General features: G+C 42.7%; 1 protein-coding gene across 2 annotated transcripts in view; it reads right to left on the bottom strand.

The window, feature by feature from the left end:
* Bcat1 (branched chain amino-acid transaminase 1, cytosolic) overlaps positions 1-24,242 on the bottom strand; it is a gene marked incomplete at its 5' end in the record, with an annotated part of 112,262 nt that overhangs the window by 26,357 nt on the left and 61,663 nt on the right. For both annotated transcript variants that reach the window (XM_013511614.1, XM_005379094.2), the window contains 3 exon segments: positions 2,271-2,434; positions 16,535-16,654; positions 19,416-19,526. In XM_013511614.1, coding sequence (XP_013367068.1) covers positions 2,271-2,434; positions 16,535-16,654; positions 19,416-19,526 — 395 coding nt within the window.

Consider the following 24,242-nt stretch of genomic DNA (forward strand, 5'->3'; position numbering starts at 1 on the left):
GTGGCACACAACTGTAATCCCGGCATTCCAGGAGGCTGAGGCACAAAGATCATGAGTTGGAGCCCAACTTGGGCAACTTAGTGAAAACCTTTTCTCAAAATAACAAAGCTGGGAATAGCTCAGGGTGAAGACTCTTGGTTCAGTCTCCAGTGTTGGAAAACAAACAAGTCCTGACGTTCCACCTATACTCCAGACCAGAAACCAGAACCTCCGGAGATGGGGGGAGCCAGGCAATAGCCGCTGATAAAGCTCCCTAAGCAATTTAATGTGCAACCAAAGCCAGGCTGCTGAACTCTCCTTTAGCTGTGTGCCATGACTGCTACTTCCACATGGACTTAGAAATCAAAGGCTAGTGTGATCTCCAATGCTTCAAAACAGTGGGCTAATCTTCAATTTAGAAAAAAAATAAATAATACTCTTCCAGAGTTACTTTGACAGAAAGTCGAAAGTCTGAGCTTATGAGAACCAAGAGTTATGTAATGATACCAACTGACTCCATGAGGTCCTCAAGCGTCTGGAGGGTAATTGTGGACTTAAATAGATTGAAGGAAGTAGTGAGGCTGACTCCAAATGTCTCTGCAGGCTACACTGGATGATACTCAGCGAAGCCTTTTCCTTGTACTTCTCCAGAATGGAAGCATCGGCGTAGAATGCTTTAAAACATCTTGGCAACAACAGGCACACAGGTTAAACTATACGTCCTTCAGGTGACTGCCTTCTCTCTTCCCAATTCTGCTTGTATTTATGAGCACAAATGCTCTCACCTCTCCTCTCTCTCCTAAGACATTTCACCCAATTCCCACTGACCACAGTCCATCTGCGCCTGTCAAACAATTTTTAAAACACAAGACTATGTTTTCAGCACTTTTAAAAATATAAACAAAAACTGAGCAAAAAGTAATTCCCATGTAACCATCCCACAGCCCTTTGTCAACTTTCCTGTTATTGAGCACTGCGGTACGCAAGCTCACAGTTTATACAAAGGGGCAGTCTGTGTTGTACAGAAAGCATTCATGCCTGTTCACACACCAGTTAGGAGATTTCCTTGCAATTTCTGAGGCTGAACTTTAAGACCAGGTCTCAAGCCAAACTTCTTATTTAAGCTCCTCTGACCCTTGTCTTACAATCAAGTGCATTTTCTCTCACTTCCATGAGTCTGGTGATCAGTAAAAGGGCTCCTGATCCTGGACAGACATCCTGCTCCCCGCAAAACCTGACCGCTGTCATACGTCAGGACCTGCACAGGGGCAAGCTAATCAGTGATGGGGATTGCCAGAAAAAACACCGCTCTTCGTTCTCCAGATCTGCAAAGCTGAGCAGCACGCGCTAACTAGGTGATGACGACGGCTGTCAGTGGCCACTGACCTTAGCCTGTGAGACGGTGCCCACTGATCTGCAATCACCCATTTCTGATAGAAACCACCTCTGAATCAGCCTCCCTGCTAGGCGGACTCAGAGTTCTCCTTCTGCACCTTCAGCTGGCTTTTCTGAGCAAAGTCACCCTGGAGCCCCACCAGCTTCCTAAGGGCAGACATTTGCTCTGGTTGAGTTTGAATTAAATTCTGCCCAATGCTGTCTCCCGGATCCGTCTTCTCCAGACTCTAACACATACTGTGTCCAGACAGTACTGTCACAGAAAACTCCTCCTCCGCTCCCTCTGCCTCCTGTAGGGAAGGCTCTGCACACCAGCTACCTGTCACTCTAATACTTTAGCAGCATGTCACTGGACTCTGACCTTCCTAAATCCGATGCGTGGCCAGGCGTAGGTGCTGGGCACTACCACTTGACCCGGATGAAGAAGAAACCAGGCTGCTCGATCCAGCTATTCTTACCCCAGGGGCATGTCCACATCGAGGCCAAGTCCACCCCTGAGATTGTCCAGCACTTTCAAATGCTCTTCTATTTCCTGCCAGCTACCTATGGCCAGACACCAGCCTAGGAGCCAAAGCAGGGCTGCTCCTCTGCCAGATCACAGCGGGTGAGGCTACGAGCTGCGGCTTCGAAGACAGCTCCATGGGAGGCAGGCAGGCCGAGGTACAGCGGATCTGACCCACTTCTCTTACGTGGTTCCTGCTTATGTATCACAGCCAATGTTTCTCTCTCCCACCAGTGCTCCTCTGAACAAGTACTTCGTTTAAAACATGGAGAACGAAGCAGGAAATAAAAAATGAGCATTCACGTTCAAATATTGTTATATGTGTTTGTATTGCAGTAAAAGATGATCAGGAAGGACACGTCCCTGGAGACAGAGACACGTTACGCTGACTTACCCTCCCATCTTGCAGTCCCCCGTTCCACCTTGCCAGGCTCTGACGTACTGTGGGTTGGCCCACAAGGTCACTGGCTTGAAGGATCCGCTGGAAAAATAAGGTCCCACTGGGCTCAGGATTACGAGGAGCAGCGCTTTGGTGGGCTTCTTGACTCCAAGAGAAGGCTGCAATACAGTCAAAGTACATTCGCCTGCAATTTACTACGCAGACAACAGTCTGAAAGTGTAGAGTGGACTGTATCTGTCATCTGAAGGGGCCAGTCAGAGACAGAAAGCCTTTCCGGGTCTTTTAAGAGGAAAACACTGAGGATAAACTTTCATTTTTCTTTGCTTTCTGAAGTTACGATTTTAGAGGAAAGGTGAATGAATTCTGTTGCCCATAGGATTTTAGAGGGAAGGCTTATTTTTACCCGCCAGCTATGTGACACCTTTCAAAACTGCACTGGTTAAAAATTGAAGGGAAGAGGGCTGGGGATTTAGCTCAGCGGCAAAAGCGCCTGCTTGGCAAGCGCAAGGTCGTGAGTTCGGTTCCTGGTACCGGAGAAAAACCCAAAAAAAAAACCAAAAAAACAAAAATTGAAGGGAAGGCCCGGGGATATAGCTCGGGGGCACAGAGCCTGCCTAGCAAGCACAAGGTCCTGAGTTCGATTCCTGGTACCAGAAAATAAAATTGGAGGGAAGAATCAAGTTTTATTCTTTAGAGATAGCACATATTTGTTTCTCTAATGAGTACTCCAAAAACAGGAGGGCCTGGTCCACCAGGTGTGGAAATCAGCAAGTGGGCCCTGACCACACCTGCTTGTGTTACACAATAGAAAGACTATAGCTTTTGCAGAGGTAGACATCAGATTCAGCGGGGTGTGGTGCCCCATACCTGTAATTCTAGCACTCTGGGAGGCTGAGGCAGGAGGACTGCTAGTTTGAGACAAGCCTGGGCAACTTAGTGAAACACTGTCTCAAGATAATAAAGAGCAAGCAAATAAATATGCTAGGGACATAGCTGAGTGCAAAGGCCCTGGTTTCAATCCCCAGTACTGCAGGAACAAAACAGGCACCAAAACAGATAAATACCATCAAAAAGACGGGGAAGAGTGATTCAGCAACTGTATCGTAAATAACAGACAGGTGACAGCCCTTATCATAAGCACTGCAAAGCCAAAAGCCAGCAGTGCAAATGCTCACACCGTCCTTCCACACAAAGCAGTAATAGGGGATTAGCGTAAGTGGTTATTAAAGAAGAAAATCTAGAAATGGAAAGCTTTGAGTGCTGCATATTATACACGTAAGAAAGGTTACTGGGCCGAGCTGTGTAATCCTAGACCACAGACAGTAAGAACGAGGTCAGGACTGTTACATGATAGATAGAAGCCCTTCGCGTGCAGCCTTCACTGCAGCTGGCTCTGGCAGGCTGGGGGTACAGGCAGGAGTCTGTGTAAAAGAAGAAAGGACTCATTTCCAGCTGATCTGGAGCCTTTGTCACATCAGATGAAACCGCCCAAAAATACAGTTTAGAATTTTTTTATCTGACTTTCCCTCGCACTTCCTTGTACTACTCATTGCAATCCCCAGACCACTACTTAACCCCTAGATCACCAAGAATCAGGTAGGTAAAATATTCCTGACCATTACAATAGCCCTGACAATGTTTTGCCTCCAAAACTTGAAAACAGAACTATGCTATGACCTAGCGATACTCCTCCTTGGGATATACACAAAGCAACTAAAATCAGCACCATACCAGAGATGCCTGCATACCCACGATTACTGTGGCACGATTCACAACAGCCAAGATGTAAAGCCAGCCTAGGGGCCCAGAACTAAGGGACAAATAAACTGTGGTATACGTATACACAATTCAGTCACAAAGAAGAAAGCAAGCCTATCATTTGCAGGAGGAAGGATAGTGGATAATACTGGAGATCATATTAGCAAAATAAGCCAGACTCAAAAAAGCAAGTACTGCACATTTTCCCCAAATATGTGGAATCTAAATAAAAAGGAAAAAAAAAAAAGATGATATGGAAAGCAGAGAGCAGGGCTGGGGATGTAGCTCAGCAAAATAACACTTGCCTGGTAAGCGCGAGGTCCTGAGTTCGATTCCCACACCAAAAAAAAAAGAAAAAGAAGAAAAGCAAAAAGCAGACTATTAGACTATCTGAAAGGGGATAAGAAGACATGGGAGCAGGGCATAAGGAGGGTAACAGGAGGGACGGGCATGACCAAACTACATCCGTGTGTGAAAATGCCACAGTGAAATCTAGTACTTTATGATTTTAATGTGTGCTAGCACAACATGTACACTGAAAACCTGGTGTACATCTCGATGCCATCTACACAGTGTGGCCTCTTAGGAAATGGGGGGATCATTCCATCAGCCTTGCGCAGGAAGGACAGGACCAAGCAGGACCTGGGCAGCTACTGAGCCAACTGTTCATGGATGACTGAGGGAGAGAAATGAGTGAGCAACAAAAGCAGAATTTGCTTTTGGGCTGGTTTGTGTTTGTTCTTTAATGGTGGCCTTAGATGGAAATAAGGCACCCAAGAAAGGAGGAAGACCCTGAAAGCTTTCACTCCTTGGAAGGGCAAATGTTGGCATTGGTAGACAGCACACATCTGCTTTCTTCCCAGCTTTGAGAAAATTTGACTATTTGATCACTGCGCTTTTTATTTACCCAATAGATAAGTACAATGACACCTTCATTTCATGTGTGCTCTGCAGCTTTCTATCTTAGACTTTTTTATGAACTCTTACAGTAAGGAATTAAGAGGCACGTCTCAATATAGATAAACTGTAATAGACACTGTGGAGGGCCACCTGGGCGACTCTCCTTGAAAGAGGAGCACCTGCCTCCATTTTGGCTGAGCCTGACCCTATTTTCAGGTGTTGATCCGCACAGAGCCGGCTGGGACTTCTCCTTATCCCTACAGTTGGCTTTAAGCAATGCATATCGGTCTAGCCGAGGTGCTGCTGTGTAGTCGTTGAAGAGGACAGGCAGTGTTTCCCCGGATACGCTGTGAGCCAAGATGAGGCAGGATGAAAAGCCAATGCTCCACAGCTGTCAGCAGGGATCGACAAAAGAGGCCATCACTGCCCAGGGCCTGAAAGATGACACATCAGACCTGAAGCACCCACCCCAAAACATTAGATACTGTCTCAGCTGTGTTATGCAGATTACCCTTTCTGCACATCCTCCTCTCTGCATACTGCACAGCTGATGTGGGGCCTCCTGCCTAGCCCGGCTCACAGCACTCACATACTTCCCACCACTCTCGCAATTACTCATCCTCAAGCCATGCCCTTCTTCACAAATTAATAAAACCTGGGTTTGGCCCTGGGTCGAGGCCTTTGTTCCGGCTAGCCACCATCGTGGCTGCACTTAGGACCCCTGGGCTCCCCATAACTACAAATATGCCTCAGTGTCTTCATTCTCACCAGGGGTTGCACTGGAAGTGATAGACTGGAATGAACCCCAGTAACTTTTCCATGGGATTACAAATAAAAACTTTCTGGGCTGCAATGAGGACCAGGAAGGGCTCTCTGTGACTGACTAAAAAACTTATGGAGCTCCTAAGTTGTCCACCAACTTATTTGTAGACAAGCTAATGGCTTTATTAACTTTCATATGAATGCTGGGAATATTATTTTTCCTCTTGGAACTCATGCAATTCATGCAACCTGCTGCATTACATTAAAAGAAGTAACAATCGCCCATCGTCATGGACCTTTTTCCTTGTGATAAATTTCACATGGTTTGGGTGTGGGGACGCGGTTCAGGGGCAAAGTAAGTGTCTAGCGTGCAGTAGGCCCTGGGGGTTCAATCTCCAGCAGCTAAAAAAATTGCACCTTCCTTTCCTGACAAGTAGTCTTGCATTTATTCCACTAGGTGGTAGCACTGAGAGCACACAGGGGAAAACAGAGGCAAGAATTTCACACATACAGTCTATCTGCAGAAAAAGCATCTTGATATCCCTTAAGATTTCTATTCTTAGCAAGCACATAAATTAAAGAGCTTACGTGTACTAACTTTTTAATTTTCTGAAACTAAAGCCAGGTCCGCTCATAGTTCAGAAACACTTCATGCACTAGTGTGGGTCACAGCTTGGTCACTTTCATCTTTCCGAATCAGTTATCTCAATCGTCTATCCATGAAAAGAACTCTATGACTTTTTCTGAAAATGGTCATACTGGGGCGCCAAGACTGAGAAGAAATAAAACGCCACTCTGCGCTTCAGTAACAAAAACTGGTGGATGTTTCTACCCTCAAGAAACACTGAATGTCCCTTTGATGTATTCCTCCCTCCTCTCCTAAAATGCAATTTGAATTCTGTGCTGCTGCTAAGAGTATTTTATTAGATAATATTAATCAACCAATTACCAATTACTCCAATGATAACACCTGACAAAGCAAAAGACACATAAATAAAAAGATAGTAAGGATGCCAACAGCTCATCGGGTGGGCAGGGCCGTTTCTATAATCTAATGGCCTTAGGACCAGTCAGATTGACCGAGTCTCCTTCTCTGTTAGCTTTCTGGATTGTTTAAATAGAATTGAAAGGGGACTTTAAAAAAGTGTAAGAATAGGGAAGATAAACATTTCAGATGCAACGTAGAGACCACAGAGACTTTACAACTGAAATACTAATGTGTTAAAAAATACTTCTTTTTTAAACTTCAAAGACTATTTTGCTCACAAGTAAATCCATGTATATTTTGCATGGAAGGACAAGGCACTGGGGTATGACAGAAAATAAAAGAGACATGTCCCCGTGAAAATTACCACTTCTTTCTGGGTCACTCAGAAATTCCTTCATAGAAAAGCGGAGAGCTCAGTGAGCTGAGAAAATGCTATTAGTCTAGCCTCTGGCCTGAAACGGAGGGATGTTCAGCAGCATGTGGAAGCTGGAGAGTATTTCTGCCCAGGAAAGCAAGAGGGAAGAAACAGATCACTGGGACTCACGGACAGTCTTCATAAAGAAGCACAGCGTATATATTTTTAATCAAAGAGCAGCCTGATTCTTTTCATTCTGCAAGTTCTTTTTTAAAAAATTACAGTTAAAACAGGGAGTGGTAAAAAATACTGAAGTGGGGTGCAGTAAGGGAAAGGACGGCTGGTATATTTGGGGCCTTAAATGTGTTGAGGGCCACAAATATGAGGAAGACCAATTTCATACAGTGAAACCAGCTGGTTCAGGGAACTAGGAATGGGGGTTCAAAACAAAACAAACCATAAAACCTCACTACTGTATGTTAGTTTGGGGCTTGCAAGATATTTTATAATTGTTATATACTGATAGCCACTCTCCCATGGTTATATACTACAACAACCTCATGCATTAGGAGTTATAATTCCTATTTTTAAATTAGAGAAGGCCAGGCATGGTGGCGCATGCCTGTAATCCTAGCACTTGGGAGGCTGAGGCAGAAGGATTTGGAGTTCAAGGCCAACATAGGCTACAAAGTGAATTCAAGGCCTGCCTGATCTGCACAGCAAAACCTGTGCATTTTTCTCTCTCTCTCTCCCCTCAAAAAGACCAAAAAAAAAAGGGAGAGAGAGAGAGAAACTAGTGCTTAATACAAATGATCTGCTGAAAGTTTTGCAGTTATTAAGTTCCAGATCTCTCTTAACCCAGCTGTGTTATACTACACTAAATCAAAGCTCTAAAATAGAAATTATGCAGTATTCAAGATTCCCTAATCTAAAGAGAGCTTGCTCTGGCATCTCCTTCCTACACCCCACTTAGGCTACACTGAACACTCAGTTCCTTCTCCCCTTCCAAACTCTACCTGCTTTACTGCAGTACTTCGCAATCTGCACAGTTCCCGGTCCACTCCATCCCACCATCACCCCCATAATGAATTACGCACCCCCATTCTGTCCAAGCCCTCACCCCTAGTGTCACTGCATGAGGAGACAGGGACTTTAAGGAGTTAATTGAGGCAAAAATGAGGTCACAAGGTTGGGGTCCTAACCCCATAGCTAGTGTCCTTATAAAAAGAGGAAACACCACCAGAGCTCTCTCTACCTCACGGAGGTAAGCTTGTGAGGACTTAGCAGGGAGGTGGCCAGCTATAGGCAGAAGGAGAAGCCTCACCAGAAACCAATCCTGCTAGCAGCACCTCAGTCTTGCACTTCTGGCCTCCAGAATAGTGACAAAATAAACATCTGTTGTTTAAACCACCCAGCCTGTGGTACTCTATTATAGTAGCTGAGCAAACTAAGAGCCACTCCCCCCATTCCTATTCTAGGGTAAGTAATATGAACACTTCAATCTCACTTTAAATGTCATTTAAATGTTACTCCAGGAAATGAACACTTAGTCCAGTCTAGGGGCTTGCTGTACGTGCTATTCTAGCAGCTCCTACACTTCAAATTTGGCCTCATGAAATACTGTCACATTTTCTTACATGTATTTATTTAATGCTCTACATCTTACTAAACCATAAACTCCATGAAGTGCAAGACCATTTTTGTCTTGCATTTCATTCAGTTTTCACCCAATACTTGTGGAACGACCATCTATCTTAATATTTACAGAAAAAAGGAAAAGCACAATCTAGGAGACTCTTTGTCATACTTGAGTTATTTCGATTAAAAGAATACGTACCTAGACTGGGGATATAGCTCAGCGGGGCACTGGCATAAGAGCCTACCTGGCAAGCACAAGGTCCTGAGTTCAATTCCCAATACCCCCCAAAATAAGAGTATATATCTGATACTTAGGCTAACATATTTCACTGACACCATAGCAAAACAGTCCTTTGTCTCTTGCTTGATTTACTGAAGTGCTAGCCTCTAAATTAATAGGCAGACATTAAAAAATATCCCCAAGGAAGCAAAAGTCCATAATTGTCTGAGAATTGCTATACAATAGAAAGTAGATCCAGGTTCATTTCACACCCCTATTCAAAGAGAAAGACAGCACAAATTAACCACCTGACAAAAAAAGAAGGTTGAGGACTCAGCCCTTTATTTTTAAAATAAGAATGATGTTAAAGTTTAAAACAACTGTAAAATAACTAAAGGAGGGGAACTAGCGGGAGGGGGAGAAGGGAAGAGAGAAAAACTAAAGACAAGACGAAAAGGACTAAAGGACAGAGTCTGGCCTACATCTCTTCCTTCGCCAGTGCAGTGATGACTGCATATCACAGGGTGAATACAGGATGAAACTGAAAATATGTGAAAAGCACCCAGGGTTTGGTCTTTTTTTTAAGCACTCAAAAAAAATAGCCATTGTTACTATTTTTATAAATAACAGCTGATAGTAGTAATAGCGGGAAATCATTTCAGCGTATGCCAAAGCACAGAGAAGATGACAAGGAAATGACTGTAGATGTGACCACAGAACTACACTCTCAATGTTGGAACTGTGCAGAATGAGCTTTTGGGAAACGCTATGCACAGTTATACCGATGATCTGGGAAACAGAAGCTGGGAAAACTGAAAATGTTCTATACAGAAATTTTAGCATGGTTAAGGGATCAAGAGAAGCTGCCAGGGAAATACCCAGGAGGACCTGGGATGAGTCACCCTCAGAAAAGCCTCACCTCAGTGCCCTTGCTGAAATGACTCCAAGCCAGGAGTCACAAGCCTTGGCTTGCTGCCTACGTTTTCAATTTTTATTAGAATAGGTGAGGGGTCTATGGCTACCTTTTCCCAGAAGAGGCAGAGCTGAGTAGCTATGCGGCCTACAAAGCCAAAAACAGATTTACTACCTGGCCCATTACAGAAAAAGTGCTTCTCTAAATAACAGGGAAATGCCACAGAAGGCTTCTCACTATAGTATCAGGAATGACCTCCAAGCCAAGATCTCCTACTGGCTTCTCACTCTGACCTTATATCCCATCCAGTCTGGTCCAACCGACAAGATCAAGCACAGTACTGGGCCTAGAACACAAAACAAAGCACAACACAGGTGCGGACATCAGTACCGAAAATGTTCTCAAAGAAGGCAAGTCTGACTCTGGCTGGGTAGGTGAGGAAAAGGAGATGGAGTCAGGTAAGGAAGGATAATATTAAACAGGCCCACACAAGGACACAGGTGTCGACAAACAAGCGCATGTGTGAAACCACAGCTAGAGGTTAAAGTCCCTCCTCTTAGTCACATGCCACTGCCTGCCTACCGTGTTGCCACCCTCAGGAGCAGAACCATTACAGAAGAGTTCTGACATTTCTTACAGTCAGTTTTCCTTTTCTATCATCTTAGACAGATGGCAGACCTGCCCTCTACAACACACGCCCTTCCCGTTACGTCCCATTCCAGGTAGCTGTCCCCTTCTCTGCTCCCCAGGGCAGCGGAGCTTCTCACAGATTTGCACACACTCAGCACCCTAACTCATTCTCATTCAATCTCCCAACCCTCCAACCTAACTGAAATATACTTACGGAACTGCCAGGGGCTCCCACACGGCCAGATTCAGTCCCTACGTGTCACACCTCGTCTCACTGGTCCTATAACCTGGATTTGTCACTGTTGCTCCTGCTGTTTCCGGGGCTCCACTTGGCTCCCAGCATACCAGCTGTCTTGGTTACTTTTCTCTCGTTGCTGAGACAAAATACCCAGCACCCAAGTTAAAGAGGGATAGGCTTATTTAGCTCATAGTGTGTGGAGGTTTCAGCCCTCGGTTGGCTCCAAGGCAGGGTGACATGGCAGAGGGCAACAGTTCATGGCAGCAAAAGACAACAAAAACAAGAGCAAAAACAGGGAGGGCTCTTTTCCTCCATTATATTATATGCAGGCTACCCACCCTAGGGAGAGTGTAGCACTCACACTCGCAATCCCAGTACTAGATAACAACTCTAGATTCAGCTGCCTCCGCAAAGCCCACCCCTCCCCGACTGCATGAGGCTTTAGGCGGACATCCAGACACAAACTATACCACCAGCCTCTTTCTCTCCTTTCTGCCCATGGACCCACAAGCTGATTCCTTCTTCCCTCCCTTTCTCTAAAATGCAGATCTGTCGGAAGCCTTATTTCTTGGTTTCTTTGCACCACAGTTCTTCCTTTAAAGACTTCACCCAGGTTCATGACTTTAAAGCCATTTTTGTATTATAAGCCCGACTATCATTTAAAGTCCAAGTCTCCCTGGAATAACAGATTTGAGCTTCTAAATATATACATGATGTTGCATTTAATTTTTTTTTTTTTTTTTTGGTATTTTTGAGACAGGGTCTCACTATGCAGTTCAGGCTGGCCTTGAGCTCACTTTGTAGCCCAGGCAGGCCTTGAACTCACAAAGATCCTCCTGCCTCAGCCTCCCGAGCGCTGGGATTACAGGCATGCACCACCACACCTGGCTCAGGTTTAAGTTTCTGACTGAAAACTCCTGACTCTACCCATCATCACTCCAACCAACAAACATGAATTATCCCTCTTCCCTATCCCAATAAACACTTACTACCCAGTTGCTATGGGGCCTATAAGAAAAATATGGCATCTCTCCTCTTACACTCACATCCAAGACATCAGCAAACTCCATGAGGTGCAATAAATGGTACTGAATGTCTTCAGGTACCCTAGGAGACACAGCTAGAGCTTAAATTTCTTGAATACCTCCATTGTTAAGACTCCCAAATTTAATTTTCCTGCTTTGCTCCTCTTACTAGTTGCAGCTTATTGTATCAACCAAATAACAGTGGGCCAACAGGAAACTAGTTAAACTATGCTATTATTTACACATTCTAAGATGTACCCTTTTATTTCACTCTTCACACATCTGAAATCTGGACATCACACTTTGTAACTGTTATTGGCTAAGCAGCACCTCGATGCCAGGTGTGGTCACAGCTGTTCATTTTGATGGTCCTCCCAATGTTATGAGCATTAGTAATAAACATGTCAAGATATGATTCAGACAGTGGACTAATAAATACCTAGAACATACAAAAACTCAAAAAAAATTAGACTCCCCAAAATCAAAGACTCAATCAAAAAATGGGCAACTGAAATGAATAGATACTTTCAAAAAAGAAGTGCAAATGGCCAATAAGTATGTCGAAAAAATGTTCAGCATCTTTTGTTATTAGAGAAATGCAAATCAAAACGACACTGAGATTTCATCTTACTTCAGAAAGAATGGCCATCATCAAGAATTCAAACAACAAATGCAGTCGAGCTTGTGGGTGGATAAGAACCCTTCTACAATGTTGGAGGGATATTAAACTAATAGAACCACTATGGAAATCAGCATGGAAATTTCTTCAAAAAAAAGTACAGAAATTCCATTTGACCCAACTATTCCCTTTCTGAGCATCTTTCCAAAAGTTAAACATGTCATATCACAATGAAACACACACCTGTGTTTACAGCAGCACAACTCACAATAGCTGAATCTTGGATGTGGCCTATATATCTATCGACAGATGAATGGATAAAGAAAATGTGTTACACAATGGAAAGTATTTGGCCATAAACAGGAATACATTTGAGTCATTTGTAGGAAAATGGATACAACTTGTGACCGTAATGCTAAGTGAAATAAATCAGACACAGAAAGTTTAATACTGTATCGTATGATTTCTTTTATGTGAGAAACCCAAAGTATAGATAATTTAAAGAGTAAAATGAAAGACAAATGATAGGAAACAGGGAGACAGAAGTTTTGGAAATAGAAAAGGGACCAAAAGATGGGGGGGATGTTCCAAAATGAACTAAAATGAACTATGTAGATGTACCAATTCCCTGTAGTGAAATGTATTCTTTATGTATCCCAAACATATAGTAATAAAAAAAGGCACAGAAAATCTTCAGTTATGAAATTACTTCGCACCGAAGTTACCACAAGCAAAAGCACAAAAAGAACAGGCGATTTTCATGAGGATGGCACCAAAAGCAAAGAAGGAAGTTTCCATCCCTCCAGGGTGAAAAGCACAGCCAAGCCTTTGAAGGTCAAGACGGCAGCACTACACTGCACCTACCCAGGCACAAGAGAGAGACAACTGCACGTCACTCACCTTCCAGCAGCCCAGTACCTTAAGGCTCTGATGCAGCCCAAATGGCCCCTGAAGGGTGGGCCAGGAGAAACCAACTTAACCACTATGCTCTCCTCAACTTCCCCTAACCACTGCGTCTGTCGTGAAAATGTAACACCGCGCTCACTGTGGGTGAAGTGAACACCAAGGCCATGAAACACCACATCACATAGGCTGTGAAGAAGCTCTACGACACTGATGGGCCGAGGTCAGTACCCTGACCAGGCCTGAGGGAGGGAAGACATACAGCCACCGGCTCCTGCTTACGATGCTTAGGGTGTGGCCAACCAAACTGGGATCATGCCAACTGAGTCCAGCTCAGTAATTCTAAATATACATTTTTTCATCATCATCAAAAAAACAAAATAGGAGCAGGATCTATACTGGTTATTAGTGGAAAAAATATCTATAATGATATTTAACCAATTCAAGTCAGTCTTTTGAATTGTGACTTGACCTTGTGATTCCATCCTCTAATGGGACCCATGATAGGAAGAAACCTGTAAGAAAATAAAACTGTGTTAACACATGTTATGACAACAGATGCGAAGATAAAAATGCCTATGATAAGCCAGTACAACTGATGGAAGGAGAGATTGCTGATTTCCTCAGAACTCATACGCCTCAAAGAAGAGGCTATGACTAACTCAAAAATCATCGGGACTGCTGGGGAAAGTACTGTCTGATTGCCAATGTTGTTCCATCTCAGTGAATAAAGTAACGTTGCTTCTTACACCTTACAACACCCTGCATGCATATGTGTACAGGGGCGTCCTTTACAGGCAGATCCACTATGTACAAATATGGAAAGATCTTGAAGGCAGACTATAAGTACAAAAAAAGAAATCATCCATAGATGAATGCTAACTCGGGGCTGTCTGTCTCTACCTGCCTTTGAAATCATAAATGTACTGATAGTAGTAAAAACAACCAAGTTAGCGTTCATCTGTGGAAACCTGAGCTGCCAGCAGCTCGCACTGGAAGCACTGAGGGAAGAACAGACCCATCGACCATGGTGATGACAGACGGAGGCTTCCGTGGGGAGAAAACAGAAACTGCGCTCTCAACTTCCCAGAGTTCGTGTCTGCATGGATTTCCCTGAAGTGGAGTAAGAAAACTTTAAAAAGAGGAATGACCTTGAAGCACGGAATAATTTCTTTAAAATACATGAACATCACAAAACATAAACAACACTTTTACATTGAAACTAAGTAGTTCCGGTTATCAGGCCGCTGGTAGCCAAGTGACAGAGACAAGATAGACGAAACAAAGCCACGCAAATGCATTTACCAGACAAAGCATTCCACACACACTGGGAAGTTACTTGCGATGCACAAGCTGACAAAGCATTTACATCTAGCATATATAAAGGCTCAAAAAAACTACAAAGACAACCCAATTTCTTAACACGCAAGACCTGTAAGGGTGCCTCACATGCTGGTGGTGTAAATCTGTCAAGTATAATTCAGGGTGGGGAGCTGGTAGCTCAGAGACAGAATGAAAATAGAGTCAAAGGTATGAGTGGCCCATCAAATCCTGTTTTCAACCTTGTCACTCTTGCCGCACCATTTCACCACAGCACTGGGGTGGAAACACAGGATGGCCCTCTTTCTAGCCAATAAATAACTCCTAGAAAGCTGTTCCTTTGAAGCACTTTAGGAAATAGCGGAGAGTAGAAATGCCACTGAGGAAATAGTGACAAAAGGCAGAAAGTTCAGAACGGAAAACTATGCAGCAGTGAAATGTGATAGGTTCTAGACACACATAAGGACCGGGACAGAAATGGGGAAGCAGGGTGGAGAGAAAGAGGGAGAAAATGAGATTGGCAGGACAGTAACTATACAATTCTGAGCACACAAGGCAGAAAGAAGTAACTCAGAAACACATATACACCAAAAGAATACTGATTCAGTGCATGAGAATATCTTTTAATGAGGGAACAGGAAATGAAAGTGGTGAATGAAAGTAAAAAGGGAATTTAAAAAAAAACAAAACCAGCGCAACAAAGTGAGAAGAGATCCAGAAAAAACAACGGACAAAACCCAGCATTCATCCATGACAAAAACTCCCAACAAACTAGGAATACAGAAATCTCAGACTGGAGAAGTGTCTCTGAGAAGTGGTGTTTTGAGAAGAGAAACAATGTACAATTAGTAACAATTACTAACGATTTCTTTAGAAATTGATCCTTCCTGTCATAAAGTTAAAAATTAACTGAAGATTCAAAAAAATTAAAGTGTTGAAAACTTAAAGTAGGTCACTTTTTTAATTACCTCAAGACTTCAAAGTTTATTAGGGAAGCTATTATTCATGAGATTATTTAGATTCTCAGTAGTCTTGCAAAAGGCGGCCATGACGCCGAAGGACCCTGTAGGTATTTATTCTGTGGGCATGTATAATTCTTTACTTCTCACATTCTTACAACCTGGGCGATAATCTGGTAACCATACAATAAATAACTAGTAGAGAGCAGAAGAGCTAGGCCACAGCAAAAGCTCTGCCCTGTCTTCCTTATTCCTGAGGGTATGCGTGTGGTGGATGCCCTTAAACTGCCACCCTCATTTTATCCCCTCCCCGCACCTAATCCTCAGGATTACCCACTCTCCATGAGGCCACAGCTGCCGGCCCATACCGGAGACCACAAGTCTCTATAAACGAACTCACCCACCCAAGTGCCTTGTGCCCTCCAGGCACACCCAAGCCCAGGCCTTCTACTGCGCGGGCGCGCGACCAGGAGCCTGTGGCCCTTCAGAGTTCAAAATGGCCATCTGACTCCTTAAGTTCCTTCCCCTGCGCCCCACTGTGGACTACACTTTCAGCATTTTCTGTTTGGAAGGGAACCTCTATTCCCGCTTTTTACCAAGAAGTCCCAAGACTTCAGAAAAATGAAAATAAAAATTAGCAGCTCTCCCTCTCCAGTATTTCTAACCCAGGATGGAAGGCGTTACACTTCCCAGGCTGAGGAGACAATGATTCGCCTTGTGCAGGGGAAGGCAGACAGCACAACTCCCTTCTCATCCAGGTGCGCATTTGTGGCTGCTTCAGTACTAAAATAGCAGCGCTGCACCACTGTGACAGGCACCGCATGAACCCCCCACACCTAAAACACTTCACTACCTGACTTTCCACAGCAAATGTGTACCATCCTCAGTCTAACAACCAGGAGGGAAAAGCCATTAATGATGCTATTGGGAGGGGGAAACCACTTCAAACTACCTTCTGAAAGTCTCAAGTAAGAATAAATAATGTTAACGTGCCCACCAATGTACCCCAAAACAGGGAATCCGTCTGTACCTCAGTCCCGATGAGTGTGGGACGAATATATAGACTAGCAGCGGTGGAATAGGGGACCCATTCTTTCTCCAAAGACACAAGCTGCTGGATACACTGTAGAAGCTCTTCCTTGTCAAATACCTGAAAGAATGAAAACTGAGTGAATGATGACATTTTTTCCCCTCAAAATGTCAGTAAGAAATGGTCCTTGTAGAGGTTCCTAAAAGGGATATGGGGGGGGGGCATATTTTCAGGATTGCTTAAATCTGTATTTTCCCAGATGACAGTCTTAATTTGCCCCAAAGAAATGTAATTAATTATATATATATATGAAAAGCACCCCCCCAAATTATGGCAGTATGAACCACCCATACAGAAAAGATTAGATACCTAGCTCTTACCATACCCACAAATCAATTTACTTGGAATTTTATACTTAAATATGACAAAATACTACTAAGATGTTTATTATAACATACGGAATATCTGTGACCTTAAGATAGGAAAAGATTTTTAAGTAAGACATGTAAAATACAAATCATGAAAAGTGGGAAATGGATAAAATTGGTCTTTAGTATAAGGACTTTTGTTCTTCACAAGGTGTAAAAGTAACAAGCTGGATTAATATATTGGTTACAGAGAAAGGAAGTACTAGGATACGTTAATATATCCTGAATGTCAGGTAACCTAAAGGAAAATCGGCCAAAAGAATATTATCTCTAAAGAGAAGAAGGATTTTCATATCCTAGACAGGTGACGGTTTATAAAGTTATTCAAGTAGTTTCTGTTCAGTCGCAGGGCACAGAAATGCTCTCAGCAATATGATGGGATATCCCAGGCAGAAAAGTGCTGCAAACAAGTTGAATGAATAGAGCTTATGACACCAGGGTTTGCCTGTTCAAACATTAATCTGCACCAGCAATCATAGTATAGAATGTCACAGAAGCTGGGACTGTCAACAATGTAGATGAACACTCTATCACTTGCTCAGGTCTCTGGTACTGCTGTCTACAGACAAAATTTAGTTAACTTAGTGAAAGAAGAATTTGCCTTGGAATCAAAAAGCCTAGATCCAATTTCCTGCCCAATGTCTTTAATAATGTGCGACCTGGGTAAGTAATTTACACCAATCTGAGTTTAAGTTTTCTTCTCTGTACAAAGGCACTACGAACCTCGTAATACACACCTTCTGGACAGTGGCTTACTGCTCCGATTAAGTAGATGAGGAAATACTATACAGTTCATGGCAGAGCTGATGTCCTACGTTACTTCCCTTTCCCTCAGGTCCAACTTTATTAATTTTTTTTTTTTTTGGTTTTTCTCCGGTACCGGGAGCCGAACTCAAGACCTTGCGCTTGCCAGGCAGGCGCTTTTGCCGCTGAGCTAAATCCCCAGCCCTCAGGTCCAACTTTAAAACTTTCTTTACTTATCTACAAGTAATTCTAAGCAGAGTGAACCTAGGGGCTCAGCCAATGAATATAGTTTAATTTTCCTCTGCCACTACAGTAAGGCTCCTAAAGGAGATTAGTAAAGCCTGTGTTATAGAAGCAGGGAAAGGAAGGGAAAGCCAGGCCAAAAAGATGCTCAGCATTAGCTTTCTTCAGTGGATGCCTTGGGCAAAGCTCCAGGAGGTGAGCTACACAGAATTTTATAAAAGAAAGAACAGACTTCACTCTGTTGGGAAAAGCAACTCAGCCATCTCAGGAAGGGAAGCGAGGGGAGTCACGCCCTAGTGAGCTGTGAAGGGTAGTGTTTAAATCTAACCCATTTTATAATGAATTGTGACCCATAACAGTGTTACAGGCAGGATCCAATGGCCATTAAAAAAAAAAAAACTTTAAATGTTCTTTTTCTCTCCAAAACAAAGCTTGTGATAAAATAATTATCTTATTGAGTACTTTCTAGTGGCCAAAGCAATTAGGTAAAATATTCCCCAAACACTCATGCTATACACACTGTTCATTTCCAATGTAATTTCATGTGGCCTTTAAATTACATTGTAGTTTCAGACATATTTGTCCTCCTTATCCTTTTATCTCACATACTCATTAATTCTCCTCGACCCTAAAAATGCAGCAGAAATACTGTGGAATTGCCAAACAGTATTGGTTAGTTCCTTGTATGTTACCATCCTAAAGTAAATCAGAAATAACTTCGATATTCATATGGTTTGTACTGAATATTGAGCCGATGATTTAGAAATCTTTGTCTTGTTTTGGTTTGGCAAACTGGGGGGGTGAATCCAGGGCCTTTGCCCCAAGCCACCTTCCCAGCCCTTTAAAAATTTTTTCTTTTTGAGATAGGGTCTCAAAAAGATAGGCAATTCCACAGTATTTCTGCTGCATTTTTAGGGTCGAGGAGAATTAATGACTATGTGAGATAAAAGGATAAGGAGGACTAATCTGCCTAGGCTGGGCTCAAATTTGTGATCTTCCTACCTCGCCCTGCCAGAGTGCTGGGATTCCAGGCACCCAGCTTAGAAATGATTTTTTTGAAGAAAAAATCATTTCTGTGAAAAAATGTCACAGTCAATAAAAACTTAAGGGGACATGACACCTAAATACAATCCTACTGGGATCCTGGAACATCCAAGAGATATTAGGTAAAAACTAAGAAAATTTGAATAAATGATTGTCTTTAATTCATAACCCAACAATACAGTACTAGTACTGGTTTATTAATTGTGAAAAATGTACCATATTAAGTAAAATGTGAATAAGAGGGGAAATAGGGTCAAGTAATGGGAATTCTATTCTTTGTAAATATTCTATAAATTTAAAATTATTCTAGTTGTAAACATAGATGTATATTTTAGGAAAAAAAAACCTGCTCTCCTTAGTGGTAAACTCAGAATGACCCATTACATTAAAAGCAACACAACGGAAATCCTAAATTTACCTACCGGCAAAGTCGCCCTCACGGCAGAGCGATACATTCTCTCCATGTTGAGGTCTGGCCGAAACAGCCGAATTTTATTATCGTGCCCTCGATATGCTTTCAAACCTTCAAACAACTGAAGATAAAGAAGAAATAAATCTTAGCGGGTAACTAAATGAAAACAATTCCTCTGATTAAAAGACTGATGCTTCTGTGGGCACTCACTGACTTCCACCTGAGATGATTAAACCAGACAACAGCAAGTTCATAGTAACTGGGGGGGAAAAGTCCTTTTATCTTCAGAATCTGGTAGGAATCTAGGACCCTCACTTGATTGCAGGGGCCACATCGCTCAGTAACAGACTGGTGGCCACGGGGAGAAAATTCTGGAAACTGCACAACCTGGTCAACTGTCCAGACAATGGAGGTTATAAAGCACGGGCTCAGTGGCACGCTGCCCTGTCAGAGGGACCCGTGTATCTTTTCATTTAAATGGCTTCATTCATAGTCTAAGCCAGTGGTGGCGAAGCTTTTAGAGCTTACAATGATCCGAACAGCATGCCGCAGCACGCGTGCCATAGGTGCACCATCATGGTCTAGGTAGGTGTTGCGTCTAGATAGAGAATGTCCTTCAAAAATCTCGCTTTCAGAGTTGGGACTTTTAAAAGGCAACTAGATGATGAAGTCGCCATCCGCCATCAGCAGACTGATCTCATCGATCGAGTTTACGGCTGAACGTGCTATGAGGAGGCAGTGGCCTGGGTGGAACAGGTATGTCACTGCGGACACGCCTTTGGAGGGCCGACCTTCCTCTCTGGCTCCTCCCTTCTCGCTCTACTTTCTGGCTGCTACAAGATGAGCACGTTTCCTCCACTGTGTCCTTGCACCATGCTGTTTGTGCACTGGAGCCAGCCAGCCATGAACTGAACCCCCCAAAACTTTGAGCCAAATTAAACTTCTCCTCCTTTGAGCTGTGGGTATTGGGCAATGTGTCTCAGCAACAAGAGAGCTAACCAATATAGTAGTAGATGATCTATGTACAGCCAGATCTGGGTCAGTCCAAATCATAAAAATAAGGCAGCAGAAGAGCATACTATGTTAAGGCTGTGTCATCTTCTGCAAAGTGCTGGCCCAGACAGTGAGTGGGCAGCAATGTAAAAAGATTCTGAAATACATATATACTGATAAATATACACAAAAAAAGAACTAATATTTTTAGTGGGCAATTTTAACACATGCATTCAAAGTAACTGATAAAGCGAACCAGTTAAAGCTCAATAAAGACAGAAAACTGGAAGAGAGAGAACAAACTTACCTAATAGCCAGACAGAACCCTATATATTCCACCTGCAGAACACACATTCTCTTCACAGGCTTTCCAAACACAGGATAAGCCAGAAATCAATATTCAAGTATAACCAGAAAATATCCACACTTTAAATAATAAGAAATCCACTCCTAAATAACTATTGGACAAAGAAAAAAATATAATGGAATTTCAAAAATATGTTGTACTGTTGGTGAAAAGTGAGATCTTTAGGTAAAGTCTATAATCACATGAGAAAAAATACAAATCATGTAGTACAGTTAAAAAGCATAAACTTAGACCTTGTATTTCAAATATAAATACATTATTGATTCATTAAATGTAATGAGGGTAAAGCTGAAGTTAAAAGGAAGGCTGTCAAATTGGACTCAGCAGGGAACATCTGAAACAAGAAGATATTAACATTCAAATACTTTCTAAAAATAAAGCTGGGGAAGTTATATCACTAACTGTAACACAAAACAGACCGTAAGACAACAAGAACTACTTAAGATAAAGACAGTAACTTCATAAGGTTCTATTTACTTCACAATTTCAAAACTGTGCACCTTTCAAATGGCCTATTACCAGAAAGACTATAAAGGTAACAGGTACTGCCAAGGATGTGGAGAACACAAACTCTTGTGCACTGTTGGTGAGAAAAGATACAGCATTCATGTGTTGAAGAGCACTAGTCACAACAGCCAGGACAAAGAATCAACCTAAGTGTCCCTCAAAGGATAAATGAATGAAGAAAACGTACACACACACACACACACACACACACACACACACTGTATACTATTAACCCTTAAAAAAGAAGGAAATTCTATTATTTAGACAACATGCATGAACCTGGAAGTTGGTTTAGCCTATAAATGCCAATATGATCCATTACATTAACAACTTCTATGGAAAAAGATATGATCATCTCATTAAATACAAGAAATAAAGCTGACAAAACTGAATATTCAGTCATGGCTTATAAGTTTCCTACATAACTAAGCCATATCCTAGAACTAGCAGTATCTTTTTTTTTTTTGAAACAAGGTCTCGACATGTAGTTCAGGCTGGCCTCGAACTCAGGGCAATCCTCCTGCCTCAGCCTTCCAAGTGCTGGGATTACAGGCGTGTGCCACTGTGCCCAGCCTGTATCATACTTAAGTATATTCTTAAGCAGCAATCCTCAAATTTTTTGGTCTCAGGAAACCTTTAAAAATTATGAAGCCCTTAAAGAGCTTTTATTCGTGTAATTATTCACTATTTGCCATATTAGGAATTAGAAGTATGACATTTAAAATGTGTGTTATTTATTATTTACAACAATGAACCATGACATGTTAACCTATTTCAATGAAAAATACTTTTTCTAAAAGATTTAGTGATATATCTGGCACTGTTTCAACTCATTTCTTTTTTTTTATTTTAAAAATAAAAGGAGGAAAGCATTGACAGACAGACAACCTTTTACAAATTAGCAAAAGAACAGTACAGACAATACAGAGTTACAAACGAAGTGGTAGGAAATTAACAATGCTTCTTGTATTACATATTGATATCTTCAAAGTGGTTTCTCATGAAAACAGATAGAGACATGCAATATTGATCCATCAAGGTCAACTCACTTCAAATCTTTAAAGTTTAGCTGAAGAGAGACAACTGGATTCTCCAATGTGCCTCTGCACTTCCTCTCTTGCGGGAGGTTGGTTTGCAGTATGTAGAGAAAACTCCACCTCACACAACTTGCAGTTGAGGAAGAAGGACATCTTTCTTCCTTTCTTCCCCTCTTCCTTTCTTTCCCCTTCCCTTCGCCCTCCTTCCCTTGGTGGCAGTGGGGATTGAGCCCAGGGCTATGTCCCCAGCCCTTTTTTTTAATTTTCAGACAGGATGCTCAGTTGTCCAGGCTGGGCTTAACCTTGCACTCTTCCTGCCTCCGTCTCCCAGAGTGCTGGGATTGCAGGCCTGTGCCACCACGCCTGGCTCAGGAGAAGTATTCCTGATAGCTTTTCCGGAGGCTCTTGGATAATCTCCTCTCACAACACTTCAAAACTGAGAAGGAGTGGTTACTTAAATGATTTTACTGGAGCAGCTGACTAGATCCATGGTCTGGTAGTGAAGGTTCACCGGGAAGTGGAAGCAGGAAGAGGGATGAACAGTCAAGAGGCACGACAAGGAACTGGGCAGGACAGGCGTGCAGACTGGCTAGGCAAACCTGGAGTGTGCGGAACAGGCAGCCAGGAAGGGAAGTCAGAAGGCAGCGTGAGGGGCCAGAGATGCAGCTCAGTGGCACAAATGCCTGCCTGGCGAGTACGAGGAACTGAGTTTGATTTCCAGTACAAAAAAACCACAAAGTGCAGGGCATGGTGGCGCACACCTGTAAGCCCAGCACTCGGGAGGCTGAGGCAGGAGATCACTGCGAGTTTGAGGCCAGCCTGGGCTACAAAGTGAGCTCAAGGCCAGCCTGAACTGCACAGCGAGACTCTGTCTCAAAAAGACAAGAAGAAAAATAAAAGCAGTGTGAAAGCCCCATCCGTGAGCAGCAGCTGACCTTGCCGGCCAAGGGAGAGAGAGGCAAAGGAGCGCAGGTGCAGGTCTTTTCTCTGGGACCTGCCAAGGTCAGACCCACACTGCACAAACGCTCTGCATTATCTTTCAATTAACAGAGCAGGGCTGGGCAAGGTGGCACATCTGTAATACCAGTACACTGGGAGACTGAGGCAGGGGGACTGCAAATTCTCCAGCAAGCCCACATTGGATAACTTCATGAGACCCGTCTCAAAATAAAAAATAAAAGGCCCTGGGTTCAATTCCTAGTACTGAAAAAAAAAAGACAGTAACTGAGTAGGTGCCTTAATTCCACGTGCACACACAGAGAACATCTTCGTAGCCCATTCTCATCAAGTGACTAAAAATGGAAGTCTGGGGACAAAGTCACACTGGTCAAAATGACACATCCAGATCCAATCACAGTCATTCTTGGCTTTCAAACGGTTAATTTTATCCACACAAAAATGTATCATGCAATGGCCACTTGGCTGAGTCAGGGTGTCCAAATTTTAACACCTTTTTATACTGTTAATATCATAATCTAGTATCATAAAGCTTTTTGAGTGGTGAAAGTGTCTGAGCTCACAAAAATTCCAAAATTCTAATTTTCATGTAAGCAAGAATTTTATCACTGGTAAGAAATTCCTGTCTTTTGTTTTGCTTTAAGTAACAGGTTCATTCCACTTCATTTCACTTGGAAGAAAACACCTGCCAAATAACTAAAACTGAATAACCATACTTTGTTCTTCCATACAAAAATGGTAGTAGAAAAAAAGTAAATAGTTGCTCTATTTAAAGACAATCACACAATCACCTTTGCCTGTGCAGTCTTGGTACATCAGTATAGAAAAGTACTTGATGTGAAGCTGATATGACCGACAAGGAGAGGTTGGAATGTAAGTTTACTTAGTGCAAATGCAGGGAAACAGAAGACTAATGTCTTACTACTGGTATTACTGTGAGAGGAGTTTGAACCTAGATTATTTCTTGAAAGGTTTC

This window comes from Chinchilla lanigera, unplaced genomic scaffold, assembly GCF_000276665.1.
Source record: "Chinchilla lanigera isolate Chin_1 unplaced genomic scaffold, ChiLan1.0 scaffold00012, whole genome shotgun sequence".
Classification (NCBI taxonomy): Eukaryota; Metazoa; Chordata; class Mammalia; order Rodentia; family Chinchillidae; genus Chinchilla; species Chinchilla lanigera.